The 24,143-nt window shown below is 36.3% G+C and overlaps 1 protein-coding gene across 3 annotated transcripts in view; it reads left to right on the forward strand.

Moving 5' to 3' along the window:
• Positions 1–23,894, forward strand: part of CRISP2 (cysteine rich secretory protein 2) — a 38,084-nt gene extending 14,190 nt beyond the window's left edge. For 2 of the 3 annotated variants that reach the window (XM_019457380.2, XM_019457382.2), the window contains exons 7-10: positions 662–807; positions 1,458–1,555; positions 3,862–3,950; positions 6,124–6,665. In XM_019457380.2, the coding sequence (XP_019312925.1) occupies positions 662–807; positions 1,458–1,555; positions 3,862–3,950; positions 6,124–6,251 (461 nt within the window). In that variant the 3' untranslated portion in view covers positions 6,252–6,665. Of the gene's footprint in view, positions 1–661; positions 808–1,457; positions 1,556–3,861; positions 3,951–6,123; positions 6,666–23,797 lie in introns of those variants that run through there. The other variant, XM_053904809.1, reaches the window with a different exon arrangement.
• The last annotated feature ends 249 nt before the right edge of the window (positions 23,895–24,143 follow it).

Here is a 24,143-nt window from a genome sequence, read left to right on the forward strand (position 1 = left end):
TTCCTATCCTGCCATCTTGCTGATGTCACCCTGCAAGGTTTTTCTTACCAAATCTTCTGAGGAAGATTTGGCCTTATGACATTCTGATTCATTGATTAAGGGAGGATCCAAAAACTTTCAAAACTTCCATTCCCCCCTGATGTCAGTTGCCTCTTAACTGGTGCTCTTAAAATCACTTCTAGATCTTTTTATCCAAGTTCACACAAAATCATAATCATAATCATAATCATAGTCATAATCATTTACTCAGAGTCCAGTATATGAAAAATCTCTGGTGAGGGTGAACAAGAAGAGGAAAAGAATAAAAGGTGGTCACTGCTTTTTGCAAATTTACAATACAAAGCTGAGAGCATAGAAGATATTGCACATGTGAATTTAGCATGAAAAAGAATGCATTTTTGGCAATCCAGAGGATTTTTAAAGCATACGGTCTTCTCAACCTACTCAAAGTTGTACATGTTGAGGCCAGCCTTAGCATGCTAGACAGATCTGTCTTCTATTCAACTTTATAGCTGATAAGGATAGAAGTCCTTTTATTATGTATTAACAGTTAGCAAGTATAGGCACTATGTTTGAAAGGCAACATCCTTGTGTTCATATAGTTGGTTGCTTTTGCCATTGCATAGTTTATTGCTTCCTCATGAATGATGTTTCTCTTTAGGTACAAAATGTGGTGAGAATCTCTATATGTCAAGTGACCCTACTTCCTGGTCAAATGCGATCCAAAACTGGTATGAGGAACGCAATAATTTTGTCTATGGTGTAGGACCTAAGAGTTCCAGTTCAGTTGTTGGACATTACACCCAGGTAAGAGAAACAAATGAAAACACTTTTGCCGCAAATGCTCTAATATAGAAAGCATCTTTAAATTATGACCAAGCCCTGGGGCGCCAGGTGGCTCAGTCAGTTAAGTGTCTGACTCTTGATTTTGGTTCAGGTTCCTGAGATCGAGCCCCATGTAGGGCTCTGAGCTGACAGCGTGGTGACTGCTTGGGATTCTCTCTCGTCCCTCTGTCTACCCCTTCCCCACTTGTGTATGTCCTCTCTCTCTCTCTCTCTCTCTCTCTCTCTCTCTCTCAAAATAATTAAATAAATTTTAAATTATGACCAAGTCCAATATTTAATTTGGGTAAGAGCCTGACTAGACAGAATAGTCCTAGCATTAGCTGGTACTTCATCTAGAGCTGTCTTTTTTCCCCATAGTTTGCAAAACTCTTGGTAAGAAAGCATACTCCATACTTTTTCTAAATTAGGATTGGATAAAATAGTGAATGTATGTTAAAATTTAATATTTTAAAATTTGTGACTTGTTTCAATAATTGAACTAAATATTTCCATAAGGTACTTGGCTACAAACTATAATAGTACCATGTTTTCAGTTTTACATTTGTTATTATTTTTTCAATATTTTCTATCTTCTTTAATGTACTCTCCCATATTCCTTTTTGGATTTGTAGCTTGTCTGGTACTCCTCTTTCCACGTTGGATGTGGAATTGCCTATTGTCCCAATCAAGAAAGTTTAAAATACTACTATGTTTGCCAATATTGTCCTGCGTAAGTATATACTTTAGAGTTTAACACAATAATCCTATGTGCAGTTTAATATTTTGAAATTCTTACGGAATAAACAAACTGGGATATAAAACACATTTCAGTAAAGGGAATGAAGGAATTTTTTTTTCATTTTTTAAAATTCATGCATAGTTGATCCACAATGTCATATTAGTTTTAGGTAATATAACATAGTGACAAGTCTATACCTTATGCCATGCTCACAAGTGTAGCTATCATCAGTCACCATGCTATTACATGCTATTACAATACAATTGACTATAGTCCCTATGCTGTATCTTCTATCCCCATCACTTATTTATTCCATAACTGGAAGTTCATACCTCCCACTCCTCTTTACCCATTTTACCCATCCCCCACCCCCTTGTACCTATGGTCTGTTTCTGCTTTTTGCTTATTTGCCTGATTTGTTTTTTAGAATCCACATACAAGTGAATCATGTGCTATCTGTCTTTCTCTGTCTAATTTATTTCACTTAGCATAATACTCTCTAGGCCTATCCAAAAGGGATAAATCTTTAGAAATGCCTTTTAAGTTGTGATACATTCAATTATCAGAGAAGAGACCATATTCTAAATTCCAAGTGTAAAATCTGAAACTCTCTTTCCTTAATGTGACATCTTTTCTCTCAGTGACCTTTCCCTTAGGCTCACAGCTATAATGAGGGAAAGCATGGGTAGTGTGCATTTCTGTAGATTTGATGTCATTAGTTCTCACTAACTTCATACTCTAGGAAGGTGGCAGCCTGATGGTTAAGCAAGGGATGGTAGTGGACTGGGAAACTGGGAATGGCTGATTGTGATTTCAGCTCTTTCTGCTAAAATGTTCCCACCCCTGCTTATCTAAAACGCTGCCTATGTTATTACCATCACAGATGATTCATTCATTGGCTCTCAAAGGTGTTTTCAAGAGATCTTTAATGTATTTCGGAGTCCAGGAGAGAACATCCTTAATCCTTGTTTTTCAGAAATTTGCACAAAATCTCCATAATGAACCATTCTTTAAGGTCCTGACTTGCAGCAGGAAATGTGTTCTTTCATCAAAGATTATGTTTGAACTTACCCAGAATAAATTCTGTGGATATACTGAAGATCTAATCTCAGCATATCTGTTAACCCTAATTTCTTTAAATGTTTGAAATTCCTTGCCACCAGGGACAGGAGACCCCTAAAACCAAGCTTCCTTCGGGTTTTATTTTGAGACTGTCGATAACCCAAGTATATAGATCTCCCGTTTGAGAAGTATGACTTCCAATGCCATCTTCCTGCAAGCACCTATGAGGGTTTAGTAGAAAGAATTGAAAAGTTCTTAGGAGAATGCATCCAAATTCACTGTCTGGCTATAAGAGAGGTGGGTCTGACGCCAGGTATCTGAAGTGAGAGCTGGAGTGAATAATGAGGGAAAGCAGGGGTGAGAGCACTTTCGGAACATGTTTGTGTCTAGTTCACATTTTTCCAGGGGCTCACACACATTCAGATATATCCTGTGTAGAGCCTGAGATTCAAATGCATGGGCTTGTGTCTTTGTCCCACTTGACACTATTGATATTTGGACTCCCTTGTATTTCAAATGAATTAAATGGCCAATAGGTAATGATCACAAGCGAGTTATAACTTAGTGACTATAATGTGATTACACTCTGGATATTCATGCTTCTCAAAACTTTTTTTAATTAACGTTCCCTTTTTAGTAAACATAAAAATATTTCACATACCACCTCTAGAAATTCACAAACCTTCTTTTCCTTCCCTGTCTGACAAGCACACACACCACTAACTACTCTCATTCTAAAAGTAAAATGTATATGTGTGTGTGTGTGTGTGTGTGTGTATGAAATTTGGTATTTTATTATGTTTCAAATAAAAATGATATTGTAATATTAAATATTCTTTTCCAAACTATAATCCCTATGTCCCAGAGGCTCTTTTGTCTCTCTTGGGGGATACGCTCTATTCCCTAGCACTCACATTGGGTGTACTGTCTTAACAAATTTGACCATGTCTAGTGGGAAAAGTGTTGCCACATTGAAATATACTCTGAAAACTTTACACTCCCATTAATGTGATTTAGTTGCTCAGACTGAAAAATTATAGTCAAGGACATGGGTCAATATGTGAAGTATTTTCTTAATTTGAATGTTACTCACTGGGAATTATAATTTTTCAGTTTTGTTAACATACCTAAAAGCATTTAATAGTCATCCATATTTGGTAATTTATACTGCTTTTGGGGAGTATAAACTAAATTGTAAAGTGAAGTTATTTGACATTATGTATTTTAAATTCCAGCGGTAACAATGTGAGTAAAAAGAATACACCTTACCAGCAAGGAACACCTTGTGCCAGTTGCCCTGGTAACTGTGAGGATGGACTATGCAGTAAGTTTGAAGTGATTACCTTCCTATTATAAGAAACAGTTGATGTTTTATTTTATTTTTATGGGTTAAGAAATCTCCTAAAGGAACCAATTTAAATAGTATCCTTATGCAAAAGACAAATATGTTACTTAACAGACTGTGTTTATGTAAATATTTTACACAGTTTATTTAGTAACCTACACATTACTTGCAGTGAAAATATTACCACATGTAAGATAATGAAAGATCTACCATCAATGTGTTTTTGTGACTATGCAAAGCTCATTAATATTAACTATACATATTTCTGATAGTTCATTTCCTCAAAGTTAGTATCATTATACCAAAAGTCTTATTTTGAAATGTAAATCTATGGGTGTAAGATCACATTATAGCTCAATCTAGACAGGCAAATGAAATATTTTTGTGTGCTAATGAGTTCATCATGCTGATTTCCTCTTTTTTCTGTAGTATAATTGAAATCACAGTGTTTAACTTAATAATTACTCTCCCTGTGTTTTGATAGTAGTTTACTGCATATTTTTAATGGCAAAATCAAATCTGTATGTAGCACTGACTCATAGACCCACAAAAATATTGTTGCAACAGGAGAGAATTTAAAAAAATATCATATATATGATTTCTAAAGTTGTAATGAAGTAAAAATAGCTGTTAGCTCTTTATAGTTGGGATGCTTGGATTAAAATTATTATGAATAATAGAGTTGAATAAATATCATTTGTTGAGATTTTTACCTTTCAAGTACATTCACCTTTAGTTAGCATTCTTACTGACTGAATTATATAGGTATAATTCATAATATTGATTGTATTCAAGCTATAAATCAACTAATGAAGAAAAAAGGGTTACATATTACCAACTCTTCTGAATGCTATTTGCTAAGAAGCATGGAATTTATCCTGTTATCAATAAGCACTCAACTGAAAGGTTTTAAACAGAAGAGTGACAGGGCCAGAACCATGTTTTATAAAGAGCTTCCTGGGGCGCCTGGGTGGCGTAGTCGGTTAGGCGTCCGACTTCAGCCAGGTCACGATCTCGCGGTCCGTGAGTTCGAGCCCCGCGTCGGGCTCTGGGCTGATGGCTCGGAGCCTGGAGCCTGTTTCCGATTCTGTGTCTCCCTCTCTCTCTGCCCCTCCCCCGTTCATGCTCTGTCTCTCTCTGTCCCATAAATAAAAAACGTTGAAAAAAAAATTTAAAAAAAAAAAAAAAAAAAAAAAGAGCTTCCTAACAATAGTATGTAGAAACAATTGGATGGAAGCCAACTAGAAAAGTGTTGAACACTATGGGTTAAAAAAAAAAAAAGATGTCTTTACTGCATTGCTGACAAAATGAATGAGAAAATTGGACAGGGTTGGAAAACAAGGAATAGAATAGCCAGGGTTTGTTACCTGTCCTGGTTGAATGCTGGTCTGAAGTAGGAAAGATGAAGTTCCGACTGATCCAGTCTCGGCCTAAATTACTGAGTAGTCAGAGAGCCATTTCTCTGAGATTGTGGGAGGGGTACAAGGAGACCATACCCAAGAATTGTCAACCTTGTGAGCAGTATGATGAGTATCTTGAAATTTGTTGAGTTTGGGGAGAATCCAAGAAATACCAGAAGGAAAGAGTGCATATTATCATTGTTTTGCATCTTTATCTTCCCATAGATACCTGTTTCTCCAGAAAGAAAGCTTTGGGGTCTGAAACAGTGCTATTGAAGAGTATGAAATGAAGGAAATATTCTCTATCAGCATATGTCTTACAAGTAGCCATTAGTCACATGTGACCTTTGAACACTTGAAATGTGGCTAGTAAGATTAAGGGACTAAATTTTTTACTTTAGTTTAGAATAATTTAAATTTCAATAGCTACATGTGACTAGTGGCCCCTACATTAGACTGCAGGTGTAGAGAGATTTATTTATATTCATTTTACTCTTTTGGCTAAGGGAGAAAAGTAGGTCAATTCATTTAGAAACATGACCAAATTCAAAATAAAAAAGTGTTAGATTGATCAGTGAGCTTGACTAAGGCACCTGATATGTCCCTTAAGAAAGGAAAAGCCCATCATTGTGTAAGTGATGTTGACTTGTTTTGTCCAGTCTCCTACCCATATCATGCACTTTGAATGTGTGGATTGTTTTGCTGCTACTAAGGAATATGATAATGAGGTAAATAATTTGTTTTTGCCACAGCTAATAGTTGCGAGTATGAAGATCTCCTTAGTAACTGTGATTCCTTGAAGACAACAGCCGGCTGTGGACATGAATTGCTTCAGGAAAAGTGCAAGGCTACTTGCCTGTGTGAAAACAAAATTTACTGAGATGCCCAGTGTGCATTGCAAGACTAAGTGAAGAGGGCTGCATCATTTAGTTAATACATATCGCAGGGGATTTTAGGCATGTTAGTTACAAATATGGTTCCACACAGTAGTGCATTTTTTTCTCCTGGATCTTTATAGAAATCTTTTTCATACAGTGATTTACAAAAGCAGCATAGTCTATGATGACAACTTCGGACTTTGATAGCAATTTGGTACTTTAAACTTAATGAATTGAATCAAGTTGAGAATTTTGAAAGTTGTATAATCATAGACTTTTGGTCACTGAAACGGGATCAGAATGGAGAAGTACATTTCTTGAAACATCATGCAAAAAAAAAAAAAAAAAACTATAACATCATTGCCATTCCTACTACATGAATTTTTACTTGAATAAAGTTTAAATTCAAAGATTGACATGTACCTTTGTCTTATGGCCTCCTCTTTAAACAAAAGTAATCACATTTTAGAATAAAAAAATGATCCTTGCACAATATTTTTGAGTATTCATAGTTCACGCCAGCTAGACTCAGCCCAGATAAATGATTATACAGTGCAAAATTTCCAAAATATTTGCCTATAAAATTTTAACAAAAGTGGAAATCAGCTCTGTTCTTACTTATTCTTTGATATTTTGATCTCCCTACAGGTTTAGTTGATAAGTTAAAAGAAAACATTATCTGAGAGCATATACAAAGATAGCCTTCCAAGAAAAAAAAATATTTCAGAGAGATTTATCATTTATAAGTTTGAATACATTCTCATTTAATATTGATGACAAAAACATGATGAATTAGACCCATTTTATAGGTGAGAAAACATACACAAGAAATCTAAAAACGGTTAAGTAGGCTGAGGTGCCTGGGTGGCTCAGTTGGTTAAAGCTCTGACTCTTGGTTTTGGCTCAGGTCATGATCTCACGGTTTGTGGTTCAAGCCCCATATCAGGCTCTACACTGCTAGAGTGGAGCTTCTTAGGATTCTCTCTCTCCTTCCTGCTCTCTCTCTCTCTCTCTCTCTCAAAATAAATAAGTAAACTTTAAAAGAAAGAATAAGCATTTTATGAAACCTAGTATCCAATCCTGATGAAACTCTCAGCAAAACAAGAAGGGAAGTTTCTCAGCTTGATAAAGAAAAGCTATAAACAAATGTATAGCTAACACTGTATTTAATGGTGAAAGACTGAATTTTTCCCCCTAAGTTCAGAAAATAGGCAAAGATGTCACTCTCATCACTAAGCATTATACTAGTCCTGGCCAGTGAATCAGATAAGACAAAAAAAACCATCTAATTAGAAATGAGGAGTAAAACTGTCTTATGGATAGAAGTGATGACACACATAATCACCAATTGGGAAATAGACCTACATATACAGTTGACCTTTGAAACACAGGGGTTGGGGGACTGATGCTCTACACAGTCGAAAATCTGTGTATAACTCTTGACTCTCCAAAAACTTAACTACTAATAGCCTACTGTTGAACAGAAGCCTTGCTGAGAACATAAATAGCTGATTAACACATTTTTGGTATGTTATATGTATTGTACACTGTGTTCTTACAATAGAGTAAGCTAGAAAAAATATTATTAAAATAATTTCTGTACAGTACTTTACTCTGCAGTACTGTAAATGTATTTATCCAAAAAAATCCATGTATAAATGGACTCATACAGTTCAAACCTATGTTGTTCAAGGGTCGGCTGTATGGGGACAGTGGATTTTTGGCAGTGGTAGAGAGGAAACTCAATGGAGAAAGAAGAGTCTTATCAATAAGTGGTGGTGGGAAAATTGACATCCGTATGTTTAAAAAAATGAGTTTGATCCATACTTTGCACTGTATACAAAAATTTATCATAGACCCAAATAAAGAAATTAGAAAATGTTTAGAAGATGTAAGAGAAAATATTTGTGACTTCCGGTTAGGCAAATATTTCTTATATACGAAGTCATCTATAAAAGTACAAACTGATAAATTGGGCTTCATCAAAATGAAAAAATTATTTTCTTCAAAAACACTCATAAGAGAATGAAAGGACCAGTCACAGGCCATGAGAAATTGTTTACAAATCATCCATCTGAGAAAGGACTTGTATCAGGAATATATGATGACTCTCAAAACTCAGTACTGATGAACACAGGCAACCCAATAAAAATGGGCCAAAGATGTGAACAAACACTTCATCAAAAAACATGTACAGATGGCAAATAAGAATATGAAAAGATGGTCAACATCACCACTTGTTAAAAAATGCAAATTAAAACGACTATGAGAGACCACTACCCAAGTATCAGACCGAATAAAATGAAAAACACTCACTATACAAAGTGCTGGTGAAGTTGTAGGGGACCTGGATCCTTCCTATACTCCTCCCGGGGATATAAAATGGTGCAATTACTTTAGAAAATATGTATTCAGGTTCTTAAAAAGCTATATACCTACCATACGCTCTAGCCTTTCCATTTCTATGTGCCCATGAGAAAAGAAAACCTAGATCTCTTCAAGACCTGTCCCTGAGCATTCATAGCAGGTTTACTTGTAATAGCAAAAAGTTAGAAACAATCCAAATGCCCACTAACATGTAAATGGATTAACCAACAACTTGGATGAGTCTCAAAGTAGTCTGAGTGAAAGAAGACATACATACTGTGTGATTCTATTTATATGAAACTAGAAAATGCAAACTATAGTGACAAAGCAGATCAGACTTAAAGTTCCTCTTTTATAAAATGACTATAATAATTCTATGTTTCTCATAAGGATATTTGGTAAAAATTTAATGATATAGGTAAGCATTTAAAATGTCATAGTGTTGGGGAGCGTGGGTGGCTCGGTTGGCTAAGTGTCTGACTTAGGTTCAGGTCATGAGCTCATGAGTTCAAGCCCTGATCAGGCTCTGTAGTGACAGCTCAGAGCCTGGAACTTGCTTTCAGATTCTGTCTCCCTCTCTCTCTGCCCCTCCCCCACTCATTCTCTCTTTTTCTCTCTCTCTCATAAATAAATATTAAAAAACATTTTTTAAATAAAATGTCATAGTGTTGGGGTGCCTGGGTGGCTCAGTCAGTTAAGCATCTGACTCTTGGTCTCAGCTCAGGTCATGATCTCATGAGTTTGTGAGATCAAGCCCCATGTTGGGCTCTGGGCTGAGAGCATGAAGCTTGCTTAGGATTCTCTCTCTCTCTCTCTCTCTCACTCTCTCTCTCTCTCTTTCTGTATGCTCCTCCCCTGTTTTTTTTCTCTCTCTCTCTCTCAAAATAAATAAAATAAATTAATTAATTAAAATTTTTAAAAAATGTCATAGAATTGGTTGCAGGGTGATGTCAGCAAATGGCAGCATAGGAATTTCTAACACTTATCCCCCACCCAAAAACATCATTCACAAAAATACTTTCACAAGAGCCAGGGATTCTAGGTGAGGGATACAGCAATTGAGTGAAGCACTGAAACAAGAAAAGATTCACACTCACCTGATCCTTCACCTACCCCAGACCTAGGCAACCCAGTGTGGACTTTGGGGAAGTAGAGTGCAGTGAGCACCTGACTTCACCACAGACCTCAGAGCCGGCCTACCTTGGCACCAGACAACTTCCTGCAGCCCTCAGAGGCTCCCTGCAGGCTTGCAAATCCAGCCCCCAGCTCACCCCAGTGCTACTGGCTCCAGAGGCCCCAGGTAGATCTCTAATGCTTCAGGCAGCTTACTTGGGTCCAGGATCCCAGGGGGCCCTCATGAACCTCGTCTGCTGATCTACCCTGGATTATGTTGGCTTCCACGACTCCAGGTATCTCCTGTGGCCCCAGAATCCTGACAGGCTCCTTCAAACTTAAGCAGCTCCCATGTCACCAAACTTCCAGGGCGATCCCATGAATTTAGCCTCCCAGCTTATCCGAGCAGCAGCTTCTCCTGCAGTTGGAGCACCTCCCTTGGTACCAGGTTCCCTGTCAGCCTGGCCAACCCAGGCTCCAGGCCTTGTCTTCAGGAAGTTCACATTCTAGTGGGACCTTGCCTCTCTTGTTTTTGTCACAGCTGTATTTCCAGCACTCAGCAGAGTGTTTCACACATAGGCCCTCAACAACTATTTGTACCATAAATAAATTATATCAGTGAATAGGCCAACAAGTCAATCATATATTGTACATTACAAGTGTCATAAAGAATACAAGCAGGAGCATGTAACAAAAAGAGAGAGAGAGAAGAGGAGACCTATTTAAATATCATTCTGGGGAGCCTGGGTGGCTCAGCTGGTTAAGCGTCCAACTGACTTCAGCTCAAGTCATGATCTCATGATTTGGTTCCTGTGTTTAAGTCTTGTGTGGGATTCTCTCTCTTGGGATTCTCTTGGGATTCTCTCTCTGTATCTCTCTCTCCAACCTTCCCCTGCTGTCTCTTTCCTTCTCTCTCTCTCTCTCAAAATAAATAAACTTAAAAATAAATAAATAGATAAATAAATGAATAAACAGATAAATAATAAAAATTATCATTTTGTCTTTGGACGCTTAAGAAGCAGTACTAGGCTTCATAACTTCCTATGCAGGATGCGTATACTCCATGCACACTCTAACTACCTATACTGTCATCCTACCAGATACTAAAACTGAGATCATTGAGAATGAGGGTGAAAGATGAGTGTTAAATTTTAAGTTTACTTATGAATTTTGTGGAAATTAATGGACTATGTAGGCATATAATGAGAATATTGGAAGTACGAAAATGGATTAAATATGCAAAATATATAAATATAGAAAATATTTTATCTGATTTAGTACAGTTATTTAAATGAAAAATTTCCCAAAGGCATAAAACTGAACTCACTGAGTATAATTAAAAAACAAAACAAAAATATTACACTGATGGTTTGGGGATGGGGCTGGGGGGATGGGTGAAATAGGTGATGGTGATTAAGGAGTGCACTTGTGATTAGCACTAGGTGTTACATGGTAGTGTTGAATCATGCTACTGCATACCTGAAACTAATATAACACTCTATGTTAACTAGCTAGAATTAAAATAAAATTTTTAAAAATAATAAAAAAAAATTAAATGGCTTTAAATGACACTGGACTGGATGGACCTAACAGATATATTCAGAAATTTTCATTCTAAAGCAGAATACACATTCTCCTCAAGTGCACCTGGAACATTATCCAGAATAGATCACATACGGGGACACAAATCAGCTCTCAACAAGGAGAAAAATATCAAGATCATACCGTGCATATTTTCAGAGCATGACACTATGAAACTCGAAATCAACCACAAGAAAAAATTTGGAAAGACATTAAATATTTGGAGAATAAAGAACATCCTACTAAAATAATGAATGGGTTAACCAAGAAGTTAAAGAGGAAATTAAAAAGTACATGGAAGCCAATGAAAGTGATAACACCACAACCCAAAACCTCTGGGATACAGCAAAGGTGGTCATAAGAAGGAAGTATATAGCAATCCAGGCCTTCCTAAAGAAGGAAGAAAGGTCTCAGATATACAACCTAATGTTACACCTAAGAGAGCTGGAAAAAGAACAGCAAATAAAACCCAAAAACAGAAGAAGGCAGGAAATAATAAATATTAAAGCAGAAATCAATGCTATAAAAAAAAGCAACATTTGAACAGATCAATGAAATCAGGAACTGGTTCTTTGAAAGATTAACAAAATTGATAACCCCCTAGCCAGTCCAATCAAAAAGAAAAAGAAAAGGACCCAAATAAATAAAATCAAGAATGAAAGAGGAGAGATCACAACCAACAATGCAGAAATACAAGCAATAATAAGACAACATTATGAGCAATTATAGGGAAAAAAAAAAGGACAATCTAGAAAAAATGGACAGATTTTTAGAAACATATAAACTACCAAAACCAAAACAGGAAGAAATAGAAAATTTGAACAGACCCATAACCGGTAAAGAAATTGAACTAGTAATCAAAAACCTCCCAAAAATATAAGAGTCTAGGGCCAGATGGCTTTCCAGGGGAATTCTACCAAACATTAAAGAGGAGTTAATACCTATTCTTTTGAAGCTGTTCCAAAAAAATAGAAATGGAAGGAAAACTTCCAAACTCATTCTATGAGACCAACATTACTTTGATTCCAAAACTCTACAAAGACCCCACTAAAAAGGAGAACTACAGACCAATTTCCCTGATGAACATGGATACAAAAATTCTCAACAAGATAATACCCAACCGGATCCAGCAATACGTTAAAAGAATTATTCACCACGATCAAATGGGATTTATACCTGGGATGCAAGGCTGGTTTAATATCTGTAAATCAATCAATGTGATACATCACATTAATAAAAGGACCAGAACCACATGATCCTCTCAACAGATGCAGAGAAAGCATTTGACAAAATACAGCATCCTTTCTTGATGAAAAAAAAAAAAAGAAAGTAGGGATAGAAAAATCATAAGATCATAAAAGATCATAAAAGCCATATATGAAAGACGCACTGGTAATATCATCCTCAACGGGGAAAAACTGAGAGCTTTCCCCCTAAGGTCAGGAACATGACAGGGATGTCCACTCTCTCCAAGTTATTCAACATAATATTGGAAGTCCTAGCCTCGGCAATCAGACAACACAAAGGAATAAAAGACATCCAAATTGGGAAGGAGGAAGTCAAACTTTCACTCCTCGCATACAGCATGATACTCTATATGGAAAACCCAAAATATTCCACCAAAAAAAAAAAACTGCTAGAACTGACCCAGGAATTCAGAAACTTAGCAGAATATAAAATCAATGCACAGAAATTGATTTCATTTCTATACACCAACAGTGAAACAACAGAAAGAAAAATCAAGGAATCGATACCATTTACAACTGCACCAAAACCCATAAAATACCTAGGAATAAACCTAACAAGAGAATTGAGAAATCTATACAGTGAAAACTATAGACTGCTTATGAAAGAAATTGAAGAAGACACAAAAAAAATGGAAAAAGATTCCATGTTTATGGATTGGAAGAAGAAATATTGTTAAAATGTTGATACTAATCAAAGCAATGCACATATTTAATACACTCCCTATAGAGATAACACCAGCATTCTTCACAGAGTTAGAACAAAGAATCCTAAAATTTGTATGGAACTAGAAAGACCCCAAATAGCCAAAGCAAACCTGAAAAAGAAAACCAAAGCTGGAGGCATCACAATCTCAGACTTCAAGATGTATTATAAAGCTGTAATCATGAAGAATAGAAAACCCTGAAATGGACCCACAAATGTATGGCCAAGTAATCTTTGACAAAGCAGGAAAGAATATCCAATGGAATAAAGACAGTCTCTTTAACAAATGGTGTTGGGAAAACTAGACAGCGATATACAGAAGAATGAACCTGGAGCACTTTCTTACACCATACACAAAAATAAACTCAAAATGTATGAAAGACCTAAATGTAAGACAGGAAGCCATCAAAATCCTCGAGGAGAAAGCAGGCCTCTGATCTTGGCTGCGACAACTTCTTACTCAACACGTCTCTGGAGGCAAGGGAAACAAAAGCAAAAATGAACTACTGGGACCTCATTAAAAAAAAAAAAAGTTTATGCACAGCAAAGGAAACAATCAGCAAAACTAAAAGGCAACTGACGGAATGGGAGAAGATATTTGCAAACGACATATGAGATAAAGGGTTAATATCCAAAATCTATTAAAGAACTTACCAAACTCAACACCCAAAAAACAAATAATCCAGTGAAGAAATGGGCAAAAGACATGAATAGACACTTCTCCAAAGAAGACATCCAGATGGCCAACCGACACATGAAAAGATGCTCAACGTCACTCATCATCAGGGAAACACAAATCAAAACTACAATGAGATACCACCTCACACCTGTCAGAATGACTAACATTAACAACATAGGCAACAACAGATGTTGGTGAGGATGTGAAGAAAGGGAAACTCTTGTGCGCTGTTGGTGGGAATGAAAACTGGTGCAGCCAGTCTGGAAAACAGTATGGAGGTTCCTCAAAAAATTAAAAATAGAACTACCTATGACCCAGTAATTGCACTACTAGGTATTTACCCAAATGATGCAGGTGTGTTGTTTCAAAAGGACACATGCACCCCAATGTTTATAGAAGCACTGTCGACAATAACCAAAGTATGGAAGGAACCCAAATGTCCATCAACTGATGAATGGATAAAGAAGATGTGGTATATATATATATATACAATGGAGTATCACTAGGCAATCGAAAAGAAGGAAATCTTGCCATTTGCAACTACGTGGATGGAACTAGAGAGTATTATGCTAAGCAAAATTAGAGAAAGACAAATATCATATGACTTCACTTCTATGTGGAATTTAAGATACAAAACAGATGAACATTAGGGAAGGGAAGCAAAATTAATATAAAGACAAGAATAGGACAAAACATAAGAGACTCTTAAATATAGAGAACAAACTAAGGATTGCTGGAAGGGCTGTGGGCAGGAGGATGGGCCAAATGGGCAAGGGGCATTGAAGAAGATACTTGTTGGGATGAGCACTGGGTGTTATACATAGGGGATGAATCACTGAAATCATTATTGCACTATATGCTAACTAACTTGGATGTAAATAAAACACACACACACCCACACGTAAAACATACTGGTGATGGGGGCACCCAGGTGGCTCAGTCGGTTAAGTACCTGGCTCTTTATTTCGGGTCAGATCATAATCTCACGGTTCATGGGACTGAGCCCTGTGTTAGGCTGTGTGCTGTCAGCTTGAGATTCTCTCTCTCCCTCTCTCTGCCCCTCCCCCACTAGTTTTCTCTCTCTCTCTCTCTCTCTCAAAAATAAACATTTATTTTTTTTATTTAAAAAAAATTTTTTTAATGTTTATTTATTTTTGAGACGGAGAGAGACAGAGCATGGACAGGGGAGGGGCAGAGAAAGAGGGAGACACAGAATCTGAAACGAGCTCCAGGCTCTGAGCCGTCAGCACAGAGCCTGACATGGGGCTCGAACTCACGGACCGTGAGATCATGACCTGAGCTGAAGTCAGACGCTTAACTGACTGAGCCACCCAGGCGCCCCAAGAATAAACATTTAAAAAAAGAGAGAGAGAGAAAGCAGTAATGCTTAATAAGTTCTATATTTCTTTTGTTTCCCCTTAGAGTACCAAAGTTAATTAGAAAATATACTACATTCCAAGTGCTATGCTGAATTTTTATATGCATTTTTGCATTTTATCCTCACAAAAGTCCTTTGTCTACATTTCACAGAAAAGTAAACAGGGATAGGATGGTTAAGTACCTTTTCCAGATATAAACAGCCAGCTAAGGTCAGACTGTGAACTCCACCTGAATATAATAGCCTGATGAAAGCCTAATGCTTTTAAGTATTGCACAATGCTGTTTCCTGATCTACTAAAATTAATTTACACTGGGTGTTAAAATGTATTTACTTGAAAAAAAAAATTTTCTTTATATAAAGTTCTAAGACTGCTTGTTCTATACGCATAAACATGTTTTTTTTTGACAATGTGACATTTAAGACTTGTAGTTACATAATATTCAGGCATCGAATACCTTCTATAACTTCATAAAATTACACAGTGACTCAATCCTACTGACTTGCATTTCTATTCATTTAAGTACCTGTTCTGTAATTATAAAAAAGGTGACAAGAGATAGACTAGACCTGGAAACATACTGATAGATGAGGGCATGAGGGAGTACCCTGGAGTGCTGCTTCCATAGCTAAATAGACATGAAAAAGTTAAATTGGTTATATATCCTTAATATTCTGTGCACCATATTGTATATAAGTTGTGCCTTAATTTAAACAGACACAGATGGGGTGCCTGAGTGGCTTAGTCAGTTAAGCGCCAGACTTTGGCTTAGGTCCTGATCTCACCATTTGTGAGTTTGAGCCCCGCATCAGGCTCTGCTGTCAACACAGAGCCTGCTTAGGCTCTTCTGTCCCCCTCTCTCTCTGCCCCTCCCCAGTTCACATGTGCTTGTGTCCACTCTCTCTCTCTCTTTCAAAAATAAATAAATATTAAAAAAATTTAAAAAATAAACAGTTTCAGAAAAGAAGGAAAGGAGAGGGGAGGAGAGGAGAGGAGAGGAGAGGAGAGGAGAGGAGAGGAGAGGAAAGGAAAGGAAAGGAAAGGAAAGGAAAGGAAAGGAAAGGAAAGGAGAGGAAAGGAAAGGAAAGGAGAGGAAAGGAAAGGAGAGATTATTGTGATATGACAAGGAGGCACAGGTTTGGGTAGAAAATCAGGTGTTGAGTTTGAGGCAAATTACAGGTGGAGGTATCAAGTGACAATCGATTACATGAATCTGGGATTCAGTCTAGAATGGAAATAAAAATTTGGGAATCATCACAGCATAGATGATACTTAAAGTCATGACGCAAAGTCCACCAACTGATGAATGGATAAAGAAAATGTGTTATACACACACACACACACACACACACACACACACACGCACACAATGGAATACCATTCAGCAATCAAAAAGAATGAAATCTTGCTGTTTGCAGCACCATGGATGGAACTAGAGGGTATTATACAAAGCAAAATAAGTCAGTCAGAGAAGACAGATATCCTATGATTTCACTTCATATGTGGAATTTGAGAAACTCAACAGATGAACATAGGGGGAGGGAAGGAAAAATAAAATAAAAACAGAAACGGAGGCAAACCATAACAGACTCTTAAATACAGAGAACAAACAGGTTTGACAGATGGAGCTGGGTGGGGGGATGGGCTCAACGGGTGATGGGCATTAAGGAGGACACTTGTTGGAATGAGCACTGGGTGTTGTATAAACAGATGAATCACTGAGTTCTACTCCTGAAGCCAAGACAACACCACTTTAACTAAGTTGAATTTAAATTAAAAAAAGAAAATATGTGTATTTCAAAAACTAGAAAATATTTATATTTCAAATTAAAACTAATAGAATTAAAAAAATAAAGTCATGATGCAACATTAGATTCCTAGGGAGTGAGTGAAGTAATATGCGAAATCCCAGAATATGCTGAAGCTTGTGAAAATAAGATATAAAGGTCCACCAAAAGTGTCAAAAACAGAAGAATTAGAAAGGATTAAAGAACATAATACAGAGTATAGTGTAAATGAATGCCACAAAGACAGATTACTAATTCCTATTTTATTTTTATTTCTTCTATCAAGGGATGAATCTTTAAACTCTATAGCTCAGTATGCAATTATCTGAAGGAAAGAAAAGAACAATTTAATCTGTGAGGAGAGAGTAACAAATCATCTAATGCTTGGGGGATATTGAAAAGTTTTTCCAAGTAATCATAGTATCACTATAAGTTAGCCTTGAAAAATGCTGAAGAAGAACAATATAAGGTGACTGACATGACAAGTGCAAGGGACAGACAAAAAAAACTTGAAAGCTTGAGACTAACCTGCTGGAAATTCTTATTATTTAAAATTTTTTCTTTTATATTTTAGCATCTTGAACCATGGTTTCACATATAAAGTAGAGTAATAAACAAACTTGCCTCTAAAAAATGTTTTGCAAAACTCAATGTTTCTCTTTTTGATAGTTTATGCATATAAATCAAGATTGATCTCATTTTATAAAACTATGTGTGTGTGCCTACTGTTCATCTAAATGTTCAGTAGAATTTCATAAATTCTTATTAAAGCATGGGGACTCTTTGCAAATACTATTATGGATATTTGGAAATGGTTGAAAATGCTAATTAGAGGGAAAATATCAAAGTCTAGTTCTCTCTACTTGTTTAGCACAAGATTCTGACCTTGACTGGGTGCTACTAATCAATGTTTCCAGTAACTTCTGTGCAATCAGGCAATTAGGCTGTGCATTGGGTCAGAAATGACCAATCTCTGAGAAATTTATGAATATAATTTTATTTCTTAGTTAAACCAAGTGAACTTAGTTAAACCAAAATAAAACAATTTCAGTTGAAATGTTTGGGAAGTCCCAAAACTCCAGTGAGGGTAACCTAGATTTACTCTCTTAAAATAAGATTGGAATGTAATTATAATTTATTAAATTGCAACTTAATAAGGAAAGACTATATAATTAAACAGGGTAGGTCACTGTAAGGCAGTGGCCCTTAATTAGTCATTCCCGCAACCAGGAGCATCAACTTCACCCGGAAATTGTGAACTGTATTTTCTGACACTGATGTAGATATTTCAAGAAGGAGGTATTGCCAAAGAAATCCTTAATGCATTTCCTGTTCTATGCAAAAGAACACTACCTTTATCAAAAATAAAGAAAAGAGTAGTTGACATCTCCACCTCTTTGGTAAACATGGAACATCGCTTCTATTTCTGTGAGGAGGAAGGAATAAGAGCCAACTTCCCTTTGAGACATAATAAATACAAGGAAGAAAATTATTTAAAGGAATCATGAAAGTTTAGTTGATTCTGAAGTTCTTCCACTCTCTTTAATACCACGGTTATTATTTAAAATCGTAAGTTGATATATTGGTTGTTTGGTGCACGTACAATTGGAGGAAAAAGTAAAAGTATTTAAATGTTTCGTGTAAAGAAACATAGTACAGTATATTTGATGGAATAAGAACATTGAAAGTAAAAAGCAACCATAGGCATTGATATATATCAAGTTATACTTGTAATGTAGTACCTACTGGGTATCCAGCACCATTGTTATATGTCTGGCAAGCAAGTGCTAGTCTTTCGTTCAAATATATATATATTGATAAATTATATTTATATTTATATTGAGGATTTACCATTTCACATGTGCTGATTAGTTGCATTGGGAAATCCTGACATCATGGAAAGTATAGATCTCCTTCATCACCTTAAAATAATGCAGGTAGATTTTATATTATTTTCTAAATATAAAGAACTCCATTACTGTAGGTCATTTGATTCAACTTTTTTATTGGCAACTTGGAGTTATGAGTCAAGGTGCTGACTTGCCAAATTCAGGTTGAACTACATCTTGCAAGGATAAAGAATAAGCTGAAAGTCAAGAAGAAAGTGAGCAATGAGGTGAAGCCAACTCACTCTACAACAAAGAAAGAAAGAGGAAGGGAAGGGAAGGGAGAAAAAAGAAAGAAAGGAAGGAAGGGAAAGGAAGGAAGGAAGGGGAAAAAAGAAGGAAGGAAGGGAAAGGAAAGAAGGAAAGAAGAAAATAATAGAAAGCAAAAAGACTTTGATTCTGGTATACTCTTGGGTCACTGAATCAGGGTAAGCAGGAGGTAGCTGAGAAACTAAATTAATTTAAATCTTCTTTGGTGGAATACTGAAGGTGTTAACCCATTCTGCCTACTATGAAGCCATGTGGAGAAATGAGAAGCTAAGAATCTCTAGAGAATCATGACCCGCACCTGCTCCCATTGTCTGAACTCACACATCATACAATTACTTAACTCTCTGAGCTGCAGTTTTTCTAAGTGTCAATAATTTTTTTGCCCAATTACCTCAGTCTTGCGATATCACAACATAACATTTCTGAACATTTCATGACAGTAAAAAAAAACGTTATACAAACATTGGGTATCATTATCATTCTGCTCAGACTACATAAGGAGCATTATTTTCTAATGTATAATTCTGAATACGAGTCTTCAGTAAAAGATGACTTAGAGGAAAAGTCCCTGAAAATGAGACTTATAAACTCTTGAAACAACAAGATAAAAAATTGAGGTTCTGAGGATATGATACTATCCTTAAATATCATTAAACCCCATTCCCTGGGCTATTAATTTTGAGTGTGCTAACTTATCAAATCCAATTCACCATATACACTGCTACCAAACCATACTTCCTAGAGCATACTTATGGTTTTAACTTCTGCTTAAAAATCTTCCAACAGATGCTCTTTCCTATAAATTAGAGCATTTGGTTGAAAGGTTATGACCTTCTAAATTGGCTATAAACTCTATTCCCAACCATGTTCATTTCCCATAGTAGGATAATGTAACTATTTGCAAGTCCCTAGAAGATTCCATGGTAAGAATAAGTAGAGTTCCCTCTTGCTGTAGTATCCCAAGGCTATTCCAGCTCATCTATGATAGGAAGGATGTGATGTTTGATTTTCCTCTTTAAGGCACCAATATCACCAATATATGGAACATAACTTGCATTTACTGCATACCTGCTAAATCCAATATATGTACCTGATAGTCTATAAATTTCAATTCTTATTCATTAGAGTGTATGATTTCAAAATATTTACTTTTATGCATATCCCTAATTAACTGCATAGATGTATTAGTATTCTTTCATTGAAAAATAAGAAAACTCAATCCAAAATGACATAAACTGTACAGGGCATTTTCTCAATTGTATGACTAAAACTAAAAACCAAATGTAGGCACACTGCTGGAGCCAAAGTTTTCAATGTCCTTAAGTCACCAGATTCATTTCTCTGCAGTCCTCTCAATTTTGTTCCCCTCCCTGTTTTAGCTTTATCTGCAGGTTATGTTGCAATCCTATTAAAAATCAATCTGTAGTTTTAAACATGGAACTAAAAGCAAGATACTTATCTCCTCAGTGAATGACTTTTTACACAGCAACAGGGAATGAATAAAGAAGTGAGATTTAATGTCACCTCCCAGTTTCCTTAAGCCAAATTTCAAGGAATAAGAATGTCTGTAACTCAAAGAGGGGTAATGAGATGCAGCTTCTTACCACTGCAGGCAGGGCACAGGACTGATGACAGACAACCATGTAGGTTGGTGAGTGAGAAACTGGGGCTTCTCTGTCTAGTCAAGGGACAAAAAGAAATTTCACTAGTGGAATGTAACAGCATGTGGCTGGCATGGGACTGGGTGTTCTCTCTGCTACCTCAAACTTCCCAGGAATGATAGTCACGAGGCCATGGGGACCAAGGAGCAATGGGGCAATATCAGCTAATTACTAATTACATATAGTCACAGCTCTTACAAAGAATGGCTTGGCATTAGCAAAGTAGGCTGTCCATGAACATATGGCCCATCCATTCTTCTAAATTATTTTTAAGAATCACATCACATTTTAAACAACATCTGATTATCAGTTACAATTGCCAAATTATAATGAGTATGTCAGCTCTATTCCATTTAAAACCTAGAAATTTCAAATAATGGGGGGCAGGTGGAGATGCATTGGTTGATCAAAGGAAAGGTGTTTCCTACTGAAGCTATACGTAATAAGCAAACCAAGAATCATAAGAAATTTTCTGATTTTTTTTTTATTTACTTTGCTTTGGACTCCTCATCATTTCATTCACTCAATAAATACTTATTTAGTATTTACTATATGCCAGGCAATGTTACCTGTGCTCAAAATTTATAACAAACATACAAAACTCCTTGCCCTTATGTTCTAGAAGGGGGAGACAGGTAATTATGAGTATAAATTAGAAAAATATATATTAGGATTCATAGTAATAGGCTCGGAGTTGAGGGAGCAAGGTGGAAACTACTGGAAAATGGGATCAGAGGAGTAAATAGTGGGAAGCAAATCATGTAGGGCCTCCTGGCCTATTGGTAAGCCTCCATGCTTATTTTCAGAGTGAGATGGGAGATGCTGGAAGAGAGATACTGGAGAAGCTGCCAAAGGGTTTCAACAGAAGAACGGCATAGTTCGATCAATGTTTTAACAAAATTTTTCTACTGCCGTGAGGTTGGACTAGATGTGGACAGTTAGGAAGCTGTAGTAAGTATTAAGGACAAGAGATGAAGATGGTAGGTCAAGATGGGTTCTGGGCAATGATGAGGAAGTGTATGCTTCTGGGTATACTTTGAATGGAAGGTTATCAAAATTTGCTGATGGATCTGATGTGGGAGTAAGAGAGAGAGAGAGAGAAATCAAGAGTATGAGGTTTGGAACTGAACAACAAGAATTAGGGAATTGTTATTTCACGGGAGGGAGAAGATTCAGGATGATCATATTTCAGTGGAAAGATCAGGAGTCCAATTTTGGATAAGTTGTGCATGCCTTTAGGTAACCAAGTAGAGATGTTGAGCAGGTAGTTGGGAATTTGAATAAGGAGTTCAGGGAAGAGCTCCAGAGTGGGGTATAAAAGTGGGAATCCTCAGCATATAAAAATATATATTTAAAGACATTAGATTTGATGAGATCATGGAGGGAGTGTAAATAGGAAAGAGAAAATGTCTGAAGATAGCCCTGGGATACTAAAACATTAACAGTTCTGAGAGAAAAAAAAATGAAGAGTGGCCTCTGAGGTATGAATTAATTGCACCTCACTAGAAGCCACATGAAAAATAGAATGGTTGAAGGATGAGAGATAAACTGCCAATACATCAAACAAGAGAAGAGGACCAACAATTGAGTCATTGATGCCCTTTAAAAAGGCAGTTTTCATGGAGTCCTACGGGAAAAATTTTGATTAGAGGCAGCTCAACAAAGAACTGAAGAGTGTGATTATAACAGTGGCAACCATAATCATAGATATTCCAACTACATATCCAGATAACACATCCAAATGAGGGAAAAGTAAGTAATATCTTTACACTGGCATGTAAACATTTATCCTGAGGTTCATATGAATTGGGCTAGCTTAGGTCATATGCTTTTTTCAATCACTGTGGAATAAAGTGGCTTGAGTAGTGTTCTGAATGAGTTTAGCTGAAGATCTATGTAGCCCCCTCCCTTGTCAGGAACCAGGTGTGGGGTCATATTTCTTGGAACCATAAGAGTCCGCCAGTACATATGAGTACTGATGGGAAGAAGGAAGGCAAACATGATGTTAGAAGGTCATCAAAAATCATTCACCAAACTGATGTCCTTCATAAATCTTAGTCATAACAATACAAGTATAACACAAAACTGGATGGGGACACCTACACCAAAGTGTTTGCTGATGCTTGCGTTAAGCACACATCAAAGAAAATGTGTTTTCTTGAGTTCAATCAAATAAAATATATGAACAGAATTAAATTTTTAGCATGAAATATTTTGGACATAAGTATGTACAGATGGTTATCAAACTAAAATTGTTCAGTTGTTTCTGAATATAAATATTACACCTGTAGAATAACTCTTATAACACTCATTTCTACTAAAAACTAAAGACTGCCCATTAAAAAATTCATAACCTGGAACATGAAAATATACTTTTATTTCATTACCCATATCTTATTAAATGTTCTATATGAATTATTTTTCTTTAATCCTAGTAAGTAGGTAATTTGATTAAGTGTATTGATTTCACTTGGTAATGTGTCACTAGAATATCAAGTCCTCTACCTTTTATATTTATTTAAATTTTAGTTAACATACAGAGCGATATTGGTTTCAGGAATAGAATTCAGTGATTCATCACTTACATACAACACCCAGTGCTCATCACAAGTGCCCTCCTCAATTCCCATCACCCATCTAGCTTATCTCCCACCCACCTTCCTCCATCAGCCCTCAGTTTGTTCTCTTTCATTAATTTTTAAATTAAAAAAGTCATGAATACAAACTAGTTTCTGAACTTATTTTCTTCTGTCTCCTTACTGCATAAACACAAAATTTTCCCAAGTCACTAAGAAAACATGAATATTGCTGTTAGTTTATTTTGCAGAATAAATGAAATCTGTTTGCCTTAATCTTTCCTATGCATGTCATCCAGGACATTCTTGACTATGAATGAAAAGGAAGAAGACAAAAAGATAGAAGCAGAGGAGGCAAAGAAAAGAGGAGGAAAAAGAAGAAGAGGAAGCAGAGGACAAGAAGCAGCAGCCTAGATTAATTTGTATAATCATTATATAAGTAGATGCCTTTCCCATGTTGTCACTGCAAATCCTACCACAGCAATGCCTACTTTTATTAAACTTAGCTAAAAAACACAAACAGTAGGCATTTATTACCTTTTTTACCTGAATAAATAAGGCAGTGCATAATAGTCACTAAATGCTTGACCAGAGTTCTCAAAAGGGGAGCAAACCATTGGAAAACTACTCTGTATTGGACACTTT

Source organism: Panthera pardus, unplaced genomic scaffold (genome assembly GCF_024362965.1).
Source record: "Panthera pardus isolate Hobbes unplaced genomic scaffold, ASM2436296v1 HiC_scaffold_17, whole genome shotgun sequence".
Lineage (NCBI taxonomy): Eukaryota > Metazoa > Chordata > Mammalia > Carnivora > Felidae > Panthera > Panthera pardus.